The sequence below is a fragment of the Oncorhynchus tshawytscha genome, linkage group LG12 (genome assembly GCF_018296145.1).
Source record: "Oncorhynchus tshawytscha isolate Ot180627B linkage group LG12, Otsh_v2.0, whole genome shotgun sequence".
Classification (NCBI taxonomy): domain Eukaryota; kingdom Metazoa; phylum Chordata; class Actinopteri; order Salmoniformes; family Salmonidae; genus Oncorhynchus; species Oncorhynchus tshawytscha.
The window spans coordinates 12112508-12128906 of NC_056440.1; the positions used below are offsets into that span (position 1 = coordinate 12112508).

General features: G+C 43.0%; 1 protein-coding gene across 1 annotated transcript in view; it reads left to right on the forward strand.

The window, feature by feature from the left end:
* The window catches only part of LOC112262564 (nitric oxide synthase, brain-like), a 103233-nt gene that overhangs the window by 66995 nt on the left and 19839 nt on the right, over positions 1-16399 (forward strand). The window contains 5 exon segments of the mRNA XM_042331342.1: positions 918-1092; positions 6105-6206; positions 7056-7250; positions 9787-9872; positions 13321-13465. Coding sequence (XP_042187276.1) covers positions 918-1092; positions 6105-6206; positions 7056-7250; positions 9787-9872; positions 13321-13465 — 703 coding nt within the window.

Sequence of the window (16399 nt, forward strand, 5' to 3'; positions counted from 1 at the left end):
GGCAGATTTGTCATCACAGTGACCAGATTTGTCATCACAGTGGGCAGATTTGTCATCACAGTGACCCGATTTGTCATCACAGTGAGCAGATGTGTCATCACCGTGGGCAGATATGTCATCATAGTGGGCGAATTTGTCATCACAGTGACCAGATATGTCATCACAGTGACCAGATTTGTCACAGTGGGCAGATTTGTCATCACAGTGACCAGATTTGTCATCACAGTGGGCAGATTTGTCATCACAGTGACCCGATTTGTCATCACAGTGGGCAGATTTGTCATCACAGTGGGCATATTTGTCATCACAGTGACCAGATATGTCATCACAGTGGGCAGATTTGCCATCACAGTGGGCAGATTTGTCATCACAGTGACCAGATATGTCATCACAGTGACGAGATTTGTCATCACAGTGGGCAGATATGTCATCACAGTGGGCAGATATACCATCACAGTGGGCAGATATGTCATCACAATGGGCAGATATGTCATCACAGTGGGCAGATATGTCATCACAATGGGCAGATATGTCATCACAGTGGGCAGATATGTTATCACAGAAGAATTCTAACATCTCTTGGAGAAATCCTTAACTTCTTTGTACCTACAAAAGGTATTTTCTTTCCATGACGTACTATACAAATGTCAATGTCAGAATATAAACTTGTCACTAGTCTCTTCCAATGGCTTTTCACCAAGATAAGAAGGTGTGCTTTTACATGTATTCAGAATGTAAACAACAGCTACAGTTCAAGCTATGTGTATTATTATCCTCTCAACCATCTCTATATACCTTGAATGCTAGCTTATTCATTTGAATCAACAAGTCAAGTTATAAGTCACATTCTCCATCTTTCCTCCATACCTTGAATGCTAATAATTTGAATCAATGTCTTTGCTCCCCCGTCCTTGCAGGTATGATTGGTTCAAGGACCTGAATCTGAAGTGGTACAGTCTGCCTGCTGTATCTAGCATGCTGCTAGAGGTGGGGGGGCTGGAATTCACTGCTTGTCCCTTCAGTGGCTGGTACATGGGCACCGAGATCGGCGTCAGGGACTTCTGTGACAGCTCTCGCTACAACATCCTGGAGGTTTATAAAGCATTCATATGCATTTCTAAACGTTTATAAGCACCCCTTCGGTGGCAGTTACATGGGCACCGAGATATGCGTCAGGGAAACTCTGTGACAGCAGCAATGGTTAAATGCACTATTTGGACATATTCTAATTTGACCATGAGGTATAAAGGGATGTTACCTATGTTATGTGTGGGGTTTGTAAGGGGAATTCACACAATAGTTGTGAGTGGATGTTTTACCATAATATTTTACTACGATATTTACTAGAATATCATATGCATTACTATAATCTTTTACAAGGATATTCACTAGAATCTATCATATGCTTTACCATAATCTGGTGTTTTTTTTAATACTATACGCCTGTAATGCTTTATTTAATTTAATTGAACCTTAACCAGGAGAAGCCCATTGAGACCCAGATTCTCTTTTTCAAGGGAGACCTGGCCAAAAAGGCAGCAACAATCAGTACATTGCAGAATGAAAACATACAACAATAGAATACAACAACATGACCCAGCCTAAAACAAAGCATTTTACACTCCTCCCTAACAGAGTCTCCCATCAATATTTTAAATTCATTCAGTGGCACTAACATATCTAGATGAAACATGTTGTAGACTATTCCATGCCTCTGTTGCACAAGAAGAGAAGGCAGTCTTGCATAATACTGTGCATGTCCTGGGGACTTTAAGTAGCAACCACCTAGCAGACCGGGTATGGTAACTGCTGGTGGTGAAGGAGACCAAACTACAGAGGTAAAGAGGGAGTTTACCCAAAAGGATATAAAGTGAGGTCAAGAGGAAGTTTTATGCATATAAAGTGAAGTCCAACCTACCATTTGGTACAATGTGCAATGGTGGGTGAGTGACTTGGCATTTGTAATAAAGCACAAGGATGCATGATTAACAGGGTCCAGTCTGTAAGACAGAGGAGGTTGCATGCATATACAACAAGTCACCATAATCAATTACAGAGAGAAAAGTGTCCTGAACAAGCTTCTTTCTAGCCATAAGATGGAAGTAAGCCTTATTACGAAAATAAAAACCCAATTTCAATTTAAGCTTTGTCACAAGATTATCCAGATGAACTTTAAAGGACAACTTGTCATCCAACCAAATATCTAGGTATTTATAGGATGACACTTTTTCAATGGATAAGCCACCAGATGTGACAATGCTAACGTTCTCTGGCAGAGTTCTAGCTCTGGTAAAGGTCATTCATTTAGTTTTTTTTTACATTCAAGACCAGTTTGAGTGTAACGGTTTTCTTCATCTGAAGGAGAGGCGGACCAAAATGCAGCGTGGTGGTTATTCATGTTTTTAATAAAGACGACTATACATGAACAGACTAAACAAAACAAGAAAAGTGAAAACCTAAACAGTCCTATCTGGTGCAAACACAGAGACAGGAACAATCACCCACAAACACAGTGAAACCCAGGCTACCTAAATATGGTTCCCAATCAGAGACAATGACTAACACCTGCCTCTGATTGAGAACCATATCAGGCCAGACATAGAAATAGACAAACAAGACATCCAACATAGAATGCCCACTCAGATCACACCCCGACCAACCAAAACATAGAAACATACAAAGCAAACTATGGTCAGGGTGTGACATTGAGACCATAAAGGGAGGGAGTGACTGAAAAGCAGTCTGGAGCTCTTCAACAGCCTGAACCAGAGAAGGAGCACATGAATATATTACTTTATCATCTGCATAGAGATGTAACTTTGCTGGTTGCATCCCATTAATACAAATTGAGAACAACACAGGAGCTAAAATGGAACCCTGGGGCACACCTCTATTAATCTCAAGATAGCTAGACTTTTGATTGTCAGTATATACACATTGTGTTCTGTCAGAAAGGTAGTTCCTAAACCAATTTACTGCCCCTTCACCGAGACCAATGTTTCTGAGTCTAGCTAGCAACAATTCATGGTCAACTGAATCAAAGGCCTTTGATAAATCCACAAACAGAGCAGCACAGTGTTGCTTTTTATCAAGTGCATTAATTATGTAATTTTCCACTGCCATAGCTGCAGTTGTGCCCCGGTCTAAAGCCAGACTGAACCCCACTCAGTATGTTCTTTTCAATTAAGATGTTTTTTAACTGAGTTCACTAGGGAGTCATATACTTTGGCCAGGATAGGGAGTTTAGAGATAGGACGATAGTTATTAGCATCTGAGGGACCTCCACCCTTTAGCAGTGGGAGGACAGAAGCTGATTTCCAAATGTTGGGTATGGAATTGGTCAAGAGACTCAAGTTGAAAATGTGAGCCACAGGTTCAGTAATAATACCAGCTGCTATCTTTAAGGAGGTAGGGGTCCAGGTTGTCTGGACCTGCAGACTTTTTAGTGTCTATAGCCTTTAGTGCTTTACAGACCTCAGTATAAGAAACAGACTCAACAATAAAATGGTTCACATGAGGGCCTATAGCATAGTTGACTGAAACAGAGTTTACATTAGAGTCCTGGGCCCCACCATTATCAAAGACTGAACCAGCAGATACGAAGTGCTTGATTAAAAAAAAAACTACAATATTGACTTTATCCTTCACTTCATTAGAATCCATCATTAAATGGTCAGGAAGGTCAGAGGAGACATTAGAACCTGACACTGATCTGATTGGCTTCCAGAACTTGGTAGGGTTGTTTAGGTTCTCTGTGACTGCATTTAAATAGTCATCTGATTTGGAATTCCTGATCAATCCTGTGCATTTGTTTCTTAGCGCTCTGAAGGAGGCCCAGTCAACAGGAGCATTTGTATGTCTAGCTTGAGCCCAAGAGATATTTCTCTTTCTAATTAATTCTGCCAAGTTATCTGAAAACCAGGGAAAACCAGTCCCTTCCACTTGATTCTACATTTCTTCACAGGGGCATGCTTATCACAAATCGACACAAATTTCCTATAAAATAGTCCCAGACAACATCTGGAATCAGACTTACTCTGTCAATATTACGGTACAGATCATGTAAGAACCCTTAATCAAACTGTCTAAAATGTCTTTTAAAAATATAACAGGGTTTGGCTTTGATCATTTTTGTATTTCTAACACAAGCAATTCCACAGTGATCACTGACATCATTACAGAATATCCCAGTCGATGTGTATTTGTGAGGGGTATTCGTTAGCATAATGTCCAATGGCGTTGATTTGTTAGGTGCTCTGGGATTCGGTCTTGTAGGCACATTAATTAATTGAGCAAGATTCAGAGTCACACAGTTCTTGTAAAGAGTCCGAGACAGATGTAAGCATGTCCCAGTTCAAATAGTAGCCGAGGGCGGTCTGTAGCAGCCGAGCCCGGACTGTAGCAGCCGACTACAGTGATGTGGGAGTCCTTATATACGTTCACTTTAACCACAAGCAATTCAAAATGTTTGACTTTGGTAATCGAGAGAATTTCAGAGGCGTTAAACTCGGATTTCCCTTAAATTGCAACCCCTCCTCATTTACTCATCCGATCCGTTCTAAAAACGGTGTACCCATCAATAAAAATCTAGTTATTTGACACAGATTTCTTTGGCCAAGTTTCTGATAAAACCATTATGTCTGTATTTGTTGTTTTGGCCCATATTCTACCAGTGTGGCAGATGAGTCTGCTCTCATGACCACATGCATACAGGCTAACATTCTTCACTTAAATTCTCAACATTCATGGGTTTCCATATCACATCAAAATTAATGTTTTCTATTTTTTTAAGCATATATTTTTTTATTGTTTTCCTGAAAACAGCAAGTCAAAATCAAATCAAATCAAATATTATTGGTTGAATACACATATTTAAAATTTGATTTGATTTGAATTTGACTTGCTGTTTCCAGGAAAACAATCTGTTTTGATGTTTAAACAAATAGAAACATCTATTTTGATGATGTAGAATCTTAATTTGAGACATTCTTTTCTACAGAAGGAAAATGATCCTGCAGCAACTGGAAATGTGAATTATTATGTGGATTATAATTATTGGACATTTTTGTAGGGGTTGATACATTTTTCGTAAGGGAAAATCAAGTCTGAAATGTCAAAGTGTAAATTACAAACTTGAGAAGTCTTTTAAAACCTTAAATACACTACAGGTTTAAAATCTCGTGCAACAGGGTAATCAAATTAAGATCCTACATCTGTATTGCTGGTCGGATGAAGAGGATCTTGCTTTTTTGCTGTAGCTATGGTGATGAATTAATGACGAATGTGTTTTATGTCACAAACAGTAGTATCATGATGTCTAGAACATGTCAAGCTTAGAGGCTGTAGATATAATAAGTATGTCTCTGGTTGTGCTGTTTTCATTCAGCTAATGAATTAGCATAGCCATTACGGTGATGTTGTTATGTTTTCAAAGAGTTCCCGTGCTTAGAAAGTCACTTTAGTTGTTTTCTCAGTCATTTCCCCTCATCTTGTATTCCCATCTCAAGCACCCTGCTGCTAAATGCAGCTTTATCCATGAACATAATTGTTATGATAAACTCTATGTGACATTTTCTTATTTTAACGCAGAACAAAAGGCACTTCTAAAACGGTTGTTTTTTATTGTTTAAAATGTCTCCATTATGTATTTCGGCCATTTTATACTGACTGCAACCAATCACCTGTGGTTTTATACTGACTGCAACCAATCACCTGTGGTTTTATACTGACTGCAACCAATCACCTGTCACTCTGTCACTCACAGGACAGTTTGCCAACCCCTCAGTTTGGGAACCACTGATTTAAGTACCTTGCACATCCACAGATTTTTCACCTAGTCAGCTCGGGTTGCTGGTCCAATGCTCTTAACCACTAGGCTACCTGCCACCTATGTAGCTTTATGAACAACAGCACTTAGCTGACAATTATTCTTATCACAACAAGGTTACTTGAATGATAAAGAGAAATGTTTATCTCATATGTAGCAGGTAATATATTAGCAATAAGATACGAAGAGTAAAATGTTACCCTGATTGTTTATCTTCATTGTATCTTTACACACCACAGGTATTGTTATTAAAGCATGGTATGTTACTGTCCAATAGGAAGTGGCCAATCTGATGGCCCTGGACACCAGGAAGACTTCTTCTCTATGGAAGGACAAGGCACTGGTGGAGATCAACATAGCAGTCCTCTACAGTTTCCAGGTGTGGGTTTATCTGCTGGCCATGTACATATCTAAAGGTTACTGGGGTGCTGGAATTGATTATTTACAGGGCTTGCATTTCATACACTATATATACAAAAGTATGTGGACACGCCTTCAAATGAGTGGATTCGGCTATTTCAGCCACACCCATTGCTGACAGGTGTATGAAATCGAGCACACAGCCATTCAATCTCCATAGACAAACATTGGCAGTGGAATGGACTTATTGAAGAGCTCAGTGACACCATCATAGGATGCCACCTTTCCACAAGTCAGTTTGTCAAATTTATGTCCTGCTAGAGCTGCCCCGGTCAACTGTAAGTGCTGTAACGCTACAGTATACAATGCCATTATAGATAATTATGCGCTTCCAACTTTGTGGCATCAGTTTGGAGAAGGCCCTTTCCTGTTTCAGCATGACAAAGCAAGATCCATACAGACATTATTTGTTGAGATCAGTGTGGAAGAACTTGACTGGCCTGAGTTCTGACCTCAACTCCATAGAACACCTTTGGGATTAATTGGAACGCCAACTGCGAGCCAGGCTTAATCGCCTAACAACAGTGCCCTCACTAATGCTCTTGTGTCTGAATGGAGGGGGGGGGGGGTACAACTCCATATTAATGCCCATGATTTTGATACTATATTGAATGATTTTCTAGGATGGTCCTTGCTGTAGACAAACTAGTATTATGCTGTATATATGAAACATGTATTTTTATGAAGTCAGAAATATGTTTAAATTATTTGTAATTATGGGTGCTTGAGAGTGATTTAATTTACAGAATGAACTGAATGAATGATCTGAATTCCCCTTTATGATTTGCTTCCTGTTATCTGTTCTCAGTCATCTAAGGTAACTATAGTGGATCACCACTCTGCCACAGAGTCCTTTATGAAGCACATGGAGAATGAGATCAGGGTGCGGGGGGGCTGCCCGGGGGACTGGGTCTGGATTGTACCCCCCATGTCTGGAAGCATCACCCCCGTGTTCCACCAGGAGATGCTCAACTATCGCCTCACGCCATCTTTCGAATACCAGGTAAATCAAATCAAAGTTTATTGGTCGCGTAAACAGATTTGCAGTCGTTATAGCAGGTGCAGTGAAATGCTTCTGTTACTAGCTCCAACAGGGCAGTAGAATGTTTTGTGTTACTAGCTCCAACAGGGCAGTAGAATGTCTTGTATTACTAGCTCCAACAGGGCAGTAGAATGTCTTGTGTTACTAGCTCCAACAGGGCAGTAGAATGTCTTGTGTTACTAGCTCCAACAGGGCAGTAGAACGTCTTGTGTTACTAGCTCCAACAGGACAGTAGAATGTCTTGTGTTACTAGCTCCAACAGGGCAGTAGAACGTCTTGTGTTACTAGCTCCAGCAGGACAGTAGAGTGTCTTGTGTTACTAGCTCCAACAGGACAGTAGAATGTCTTGTGTTACTAGCTCCAACAGGGCAGTAGAATGTCTTGTGTTACTAGCTCCAACAGGGCAGTAGAATGTCTTGTATTACTAGCTCCAACTGGGCAGTAGAATGTCTTGTATTACTAGCTCCAACAGGGCAGTAGAATGTATTGTGTTACTAGCTCCAGCAGGACAGTAGAATGTCTTGTGTTACTAGCTCCAACAGGGCAGTAGAGTGTCTTGTGTTACTAGCTCCAACAGGGCAGTAGAGTGTCTTGTGTTACTAGCTCCAACAGGGCAGTAGAATGTGTTGTGTTACTAGCTCCAACAGGGCAGTAGAGTGTCTTGTGTTACTAGCTCCAACTGGGCAGTAGAATGTCTTGTGTTACTAGCTCCAACTGGGCAGTAGAATGTATTGTGTTACTAGCTCCAACAGGGCAGTAGAATGTCTTGTGTTACTAGCTCCAACAGGGCAGTAGAATGTCTTGTGTTACTAGCTCCAACTGGGCAGTAGAACGTCTTGTATTACTAGCTCCAACAGGGCAGTAGGACGTCTTGTATTACTAGCTCCAACAGGGCAGTAGAACGTCTTGTATTACTAGCTCCAACAGGGCAGTAGAATGTCTTGTGTTACTAGCGCCTACAGGACAGTAGAATGTCTTGTGTTACTAGCTCCAACAGGGCAGTAGAATGTCTTGTGTTACTAGCTCCAACTGGGCAGTAGAACGTCTTGTATTACTAGCTCCAACAGGGCAGTAGAATGTTTTGTATTACTAGCTCCAACTGGGCAGTAGAATGTCTTGTATTACTAGCTCCATCTGGGCAGTAGAACGTCTTGTGTTACTAGCTCCAACAGGGCAGTAGAATGTCTTGTGTTACTAGCTCCAACAGGGCAGTAGAATGTCTTGTGTTACTAGCTCCAACAGGGCAGTAGAACGTCTTGTGTTACTAGCTCCAACAGGGCAGTAGAATGTCTTGTATTACTAGCTCCAACTGGGCAGTAGAACGTCTTGTGTTACTAGCTCCAACAGGGCAGTAGAATGTCTTGTGTTACTAGCTCCAGCAGGGCAGTAGAATGTCTTGTGTTACTAGCTCCAACAGGGCAGTAGAATGTCTTGTGTTACTAGCTCCAACAGGGCAGTAGAATGTCTTGTGTTACTAGCTCCAACAGGGCAGTAGAATGTATTGTGTTACTAGCTCCAGCAGTCCAGTAGAATGTCTTGTGTTACTAGCTCCAACAGGGCAGTAGAATGTCTTGTGTTACTAGCTCCAACAGAGCAGTAGAATGTCTTGTGTTACTAGCTCCAACAGAGCAGTAGAATGTCTTGTGTTACTAGCTCCAACAGGGCAGTAGAATGTCTTGTGTTACTAGCTCCAACAGAGCAGTAGAATGTCTTGTGTTACTAGCTCCAACAGAGCAGTAGAATGTCTTGTGTTACTAGCTCCAACAGGGCAGTAGAATGTCTTGTGTTACAAGCTCCAACAGGGCAGTAGAATGTCTTGTGTTACTAGCTCCACAGAGACAATGGTGGACTTCTTCAACCAAGTGGGGACAACAGACTACGATAGGGAGAGGTTGAATATGTCCGGAAACACTACAGCCAACTGGCCTGCGCATGCTCTTGGTATGCTGTCTTGGACAGCAGCCTTGCGAGGGTTAACAAGTTTGAAAGTACTACTCATGCTGGCTACAGAGATATGGAGCCCACAGTTCATGTGAGCGGCGGGGGCCCACGACAACGGCTCTGTGTGGTTTTCCTTGAAGCGTGCGAAAAAGGTGTTTATTTTGTCTGGGAGTGAGTGTCTGGTGTCTGGTGAGTGTCTGCGACGTAGCTGGTTTTCCCTTTATAATCCGTGATTGTCTGCTATCTGTGTCTCGTGTCTGAGCCGTTGAATAGTGACTCCACTTTGTCCTTGTAACGTCTTTTGGCCTCTTTGATTGACTTGTGTTCCCAGTCACCCTACCGGGGTTAAATGCGGTGTTTCGGGGAAGAAGGAGAGTTTGTGTCGTCAAAGTCAAATTCTTTCAAATACATTAGTTGTGCTTTATTTAAATTGCCCGGTGAAATTAAGTCAAAACATAACAGTGTGTACAGTATGTAACTCCTTTAAATGTACAGTAACATCATCCACTGACGTGTATGTTGAGCCTAATGTGACGAGCTTCTCTCACCACTATAGGCTGACCCATGGAATCACCACGTGTGGAAAGTCAACAATGGGACACCCACCAAGAAAAGAGCCATCGGCTTCAAGAAACTGGCCAAGTGAGTACAGAGATAGAGAGGTCCTTTCATTAGGCCTTAGGGCAACATTATGCTTCACCTAGATTGGGGTTAGAAGTTCTCCATTGCAGTCCTGCTTGCTGTTTATGTATACTGAAGTACACACTTTAAGTGCACACTTGTTTCCTAATCCTCCATTTGGCACTGATCAAGAACTGCTACTAAATACAGCTTGTTTATGATATTATAGAACTACTACTAAATACAGCCTGTTAATGATATAGAACTACTACTAAATACAGCCTGTTAATGATATAGAACTACTACTAAATACAGCCTGTTAATGATATAGAACTACTACTAAATACAGCTTGTTTATGATATTATAGAACTACTACTAAATACAGCCTGTTAATGATATAGAACTACTACTAAATACAGCCTGTTAATGATATAGAACTACTACTAAATACAGCCTGTTAATGATATAGAACTACTACTAAATACAGCTTGTTTATGATATTATAGAACTACTACTAAATACAGCCTGTTAATGATATAGAACTACTACTAAATACAGCCTGTTAATGATATAGAACTACTACTAAATACAGCTTGTTAATGATATTATAGAACTGCTACTAAATACAGCGTGTTAATGATATTATAGAACTACTACTAAATACAGCCTGTTAATGATATAGAACTACTACTAAATACAGCTTGTTAATGATATTATAGAACTGCTACTAAATACAGCGTGTTAATGATATTATAGAACTACTACTAAATACAGTGTGTTAATGGTATTATAGGGCGGCCTGCTGGTCACATCATGTCCATTTATCCTCCGTTTGCTCTTCCTCTTCTTTGTTGTGTCTCCATGAATGAGATGAGATGAGGTAGTGGTGCAGACAGGGAGGGAGCTCATCTACTCATGTCACCACGAGGATACGACAGGCTAGGTCATCACGAGGATACGACAGGCTAGGTCATCACGAGGATACGACAGGCTAGGTCATCACGAGGATACGACAAGCTAGGTCATCACGAGGATATGACAGGCTAGGTCATCACGAGGACACGACAGGCTAGGTCATCACGAGGATACGACAGGCTAGGTCATCACGAGGATACGACAGGCTAGGTCATCACGAGGATACGACAGGCTAGGTCATCACGAGGATACGACAAGCTAGGTCATCACGAGGATCGACAGGCTAGGTCATCACGAGGATACGACAGGCTAGGTCATCACGAGGATACGACAGGCTAGGTCATCACGAGGATACGACAGGCTCAGGTCATCACGAGGATACGACAGGATACGACAGGCTAGGTCATCACGAGGATACGACAGGCTAGGTCATCACGAGGATACGACAGGCTAGGTCATCACGAGGATACGACAGGCTAGGTCATCACGAGGATACGACAGGCTAGGTCATCACGAGGATACGACATGCTAGGTCATCACGAGGATACGACAGGCTAGGTCATCACGAGGATACGACAGGCTAGGTCATCACGAGGATACGACAGGCTAGGTCATCACGAGGATACGACAGGCTAGGTCATCACGAGGATACGACAGGCTAGGTCATCACGAGGATACGACAGGCTAGGTCATCACGAGGATAGGCGACACGAGGATACGCTAGGTCATCACGAGGATACGACAGGCTCAGGTCATCACGAGGATAGGCGACAAGCTAGGTCATCACGAGGATACGACAGGCTAGGTCATCACGAGGTTACGACAGGCTAGGTCATAACGAGGATACGACAGGCTAGGTCATCACGAGGATACGACAGGCTAGGTCATCACGAGGATACGACAGGCTAGGTCATCACGAGGATACGACAGGCTAGGTCATCACGAGGATACGACAGGCTAGGTCATCACGAGGATACGACAGGCTAGGTCATCACGTGGATACGACAGGCTAGGTCTTCACGAGGATATTCGACAGGCTAGGTCATCACGAGGATACGACAGGCTAGGTCATCACGAGGATACGACAGGCTAGGTCATCACGAGGATACGACAAGCTAGGTCATCACGAGGATACGACAGGCTAGGTCATCACGAGGATACGACAGGCTAGGTCATCACGAGGATACGACAGGCTAGGTCATCACGAGGATACGACAGGCTCAGGTCATCACGAGGATACGACAGGCTAGGTCATCACGAGGATACGACAAGCTAGGTCATCACGAGGATACGACAGGCTAGGTCATCACGAGGATACGACAGGCTAGGTCATCACGAGGATACGACAGGCACGAGGATACGACAGGTCATCACGAGGATACGACAGGCTAGGTCATCACGAGGATACGAGGGCTAGGTCATCACGAGGATACGACAGGCTAGGTCTTCACGAGGATCACGAGGATACGACAGGCTAGGTCATCACACGAGGATACGACAGGCTAGGTCATCACGAGGATACGACAGGCTAGGTCATCACGAGGATACGACAAGCTCATCACGAGGATAGGTCATCACGAGGATACGGATCACGAGGATACGACAGGCTAGGTCATCACGAGGATACGACAGGCTAGGTCATCACGAGGATACGACAGGCTAGGTCATCACGAGGATACGACAAGCTAGGTCATCACAAGGATAGGACAAGCTAGGTCATCATGATTACCATCTGCTGTTTAGGCATGACGTGCAGCACTGTCTGTCTGTCTGTCTGCTCGAGCAAATCACCCGTGCGTGGAGGGTAAGCTAGTAAACTACAGTAGTTATCTGAGTTTAGAAGACTTTAGAGAGAGTGAAGGTTGAAGAGAGAAGGGGGAAGGGAAAGAGAGGTTGAAAGGGGTAAGGGGGAAAGAGGGAAGGGGTAAAGGGAGGACAAGGGAGGATACGACAGGCTAGGTCATCACGAGGATACGACAGGCTAGGTCATCACGAGGATACGACAAGCTAGGTCATCACGAGGATACGACAGGCTAGGTCATCACGAGGATACGACAGGCTAGGTCATCACGAGGATACGTGATGGAAGGAGGGAGGGAAGGGGAAGAGAGACGGGGGAAGGGGGAAGAGGTAAGAGAAAGGGGTGAAGGGGAAGAGGGAAGGGGTGAGGGGAAGAGGGGGGTGAAGGGGGGTAAAGGGTTAAGGAGGGAAGGGGAAGAGAGACAAGGGAAGGGGGAAGAGGGAAGGGGTGAGGGAAGGGGAAATGGGAAGAGGTGAGGGGAGAAGAAGAGAAGAGGAAGGGGGGGGAAGGTAGAAGGGGTAAAAGGTCATGGGTAAAGGGTTATGGGTTTGTGGTGTTACAAGGTCTGCTGTGCCTTTGATCACTGGTGCCTGTGATTTATCCTTTTTTTGGTTACACTATATAAAAGCTTTCATGAATTAACCATTTTAAATGTTTATATATATATATATATATATATATATATATATATAGACGTTTTATTATGTTATGAATTATACATGTCCTCTCTATCTGTCTGTGTGTGTGTGCAGGGCTGTGAAGTTCTCAGCCAAGCTAATGGGCCAAGCCATGGCTAAGAGGGTCAAAGCTACTATACTATTTGCCACCGAGACTGGAAAATCTCAAGACTATGCAAGAACCCTGTGTGAGATCTTCAAGCATGCCTTTGACGCAAAGGTAACCTTTTTATAACTACCACACAACTTGAATATGAATTGATGTGCCATGTCTATTTTTGATGTTATCTTGATTGGAACATGAAAAAGCCGACTTCAAAAACATCCCCCTGAACCCTGTGTGAGATTTTCAAGCATTTCTTTGACGCAAAGGTAAACCACACAACTTGAATATGACTTCATGCGTCATGTCTTTTTTTGGATGTTATTGTGAATGGAAGACAATGCTTTAAAAAAAATCCCCCCTTACTGACAAAGCTGAGGCCCCGCAGATTTGAAAAAGCGAGCAGACGGTTTCACACCAACATGGCGAGGTTACACGGAAATGTATATTTTGTCACATTCCAATTCCCTCTCATGCAGCAAAGTGCCATGGGCCACAGCGGAAGAATCAACCCATCCAAGCGTTAAGCTGTAGTTTAAGATAAAATCTTTAAAAACCGCAGGCTGTGTAAATGTGTTTGTCAAAATATAAAACATGCGGCTCTACTGCTCTCAATCATCTAGTGTCCCCCTCCAGGACATGACATCTTCTGTTTTTACTGCTTCCTTTTTAAAGTAATCAATCAGACGAGAGGGACCATCTTGTTGTAGTTGAGTCAGACAGGCAGATGCAGAGCAGATGGATGACAGGGTGTTTCCTCTCTTCCTCTTCTCGTCATCTTGTCCATTCTCTCATTCTTTCTTTCTCTCAGCACGATGGCCCGTAGGAACTAAGGCTGCTGGAGTCAGAGATATCTGGGTGTATCGCAGCACATGATCAACCAGCTCGTTAAGACAAGGATGTAGTGTTCATTTGATACCTCACTGCTGCCCTATGGTCTCTGGATTCATGACCGCGTTTCTTCCTTATGGTCTTAGTCAGAGGAGGAAAAACATCCCCACAGCATGATGCTTCCACCACCATGCTTCACAGTAGGGATGATGCCAGGTTTCCTCCAGACGTAACGTTTGGCATTCAGGCCTAAGAGTTCAATCTTGGTTTCATCAGAACAGAGAACCTTGTTTCTAATGTTCTGAGAATCCTTTAGGGGCCTTTTGGCAAACTCCAAGCAGGCTTTCATGTGCTTTTACTGAGGAGTGGCTTCCGTCTGGCCACTCTACCATAAAGGCCTGATTGGTAGAGTGCTGCAGAGATGGGAGAACCTTCCAGAAGGACAACCATCTCCAGAGAGGAACTCTGAACTCTGTCAAAGTGACCATCGGTCCTTGGTCACTTCCATGACCAAGTCACTTCCATGACCAAGGCCCTTCTCCCCCGATTGCTCAGTCGGGCCGGGCGGTCAGTTCTAGAAAGAGTCTTGGTGGTTTCCAAACTTTTTCCATTTAAGAATGATGGAAGCCACTGTGTCCTTGGGGACCTTCAATGCTGCAGATATTTTTTGGTACCCTTCCCCAGATCTGTGCCTCAACACAATGCTGTCTCCGAACTCTACGGACAATTACTTCAACCTCATGACTTGGTTTTTGCTCTGACATGCATGGGACCTTATATAGGCAGGTGTGTGCCTTTCCGAGTCATGTCCAATCAATTGAATTTACCACAGTTGGACTCCAATCAAGTTGTAGAAACATCTCAACGATGATCATTGGAAACAGGATGCACCTGAGCTCAATTTCAAGTCTCATAGCAAAGTGTCTGAATACTTACAGTACCAGTCCAAAGTTTGGACACACCTACTCATTCAAGGGTTTTTCTTTATTTTTACTTTTTTCTACATTGTAGAATAATAGTGAAGACAACACATCATGTAGTAAGCCAAAAAGTGTTAAACAAATCAAAATCTTTTTCATATTTGAGATTCTTGAAAGTAGCCACCCTTTGTCTTGATGACAGCTTTGCACACGCTTGGCATTCTCTCAACCAGCTTCAAGTGAAATGCTTTTCTAACAGTCTTGAAGGAGTTCCCACATATGCTGAGCACTTGTTGGCTGCTTTCCTTCACTCTGCGCTCCAACTCATCCCAAACCATCTCAATTGGGTTGAGGTCGGGTGATTGTGGAGGCCAGGTCATGTGATGCAGCATACTATATCCCTCTCCTTGGTCAAATAGCCCTTACACAGCCTGGAGGTGTGTTTTGGGTAATTGTCCTGTTTAAAAACAAGCGATAGTCCCACTAAGTGCAAAGCAGATGGGATGGCGTATTGCGGCAGAATGCCGTGGTAGTTATGCTGGTTAAGTGTGTCTTGAATTCTAAATTAATCACTGACAGTGTCACCAGCAAAGCTCCCCCACGCATCACACCTACTCCTCCATGCTTCACGGTGGGAACCACACATGCAGAGGTCATTCGTTGACCTACTCTGCATTTCACAAAGACACAAATTTGCACTCATCAGACCAAATGACAGATTTCCAATAGTCTAATGTCCATTGCTTGTGTTTATTGGCCCACGGAAGTCTCTTCTTATTGGTGTCCTTTAGTAGTGGTTTCTTTGCAGCAATTCAACAATGAAGGCCTGATTCACACAGTCTCCTCTGAACAGTTGATGTTGAGATGTGTCTGTTACTTGAACTCTGAAGCATTTATTTGGGCTGCAATTTCTGAGGCTGGTAAATCGAATGAACTTATCCTCCACAGCAGAGGTAACTCTGAGTCTTCCTTTCCTGTGGCTATCCTCATGAGAGACAGTTTCATCATAGCGCTTAATGGTTTTTGCGACTGCACTTGACAAACCTTTAAAAGTTCTTGAAATTTTCCGCATTGACTGTCGTTTCTCTTCGCTTATTTGAGCTGTTCTTGCCATAATATGGACTTGGTCTTTTGGCAATTAGGGCTATCTTCTGTATACCATCCCTACCTTGTCACAACATTAGTGACTACCTCATGAAGCTGGTTGAGAGAATGCCAATAGTGTGCAAAGCTGTCATCAAGGCAAAGGGTGGCTACTTTGAAGAATCTCAAATATAAAATATATTTGTTTAACCCTTTT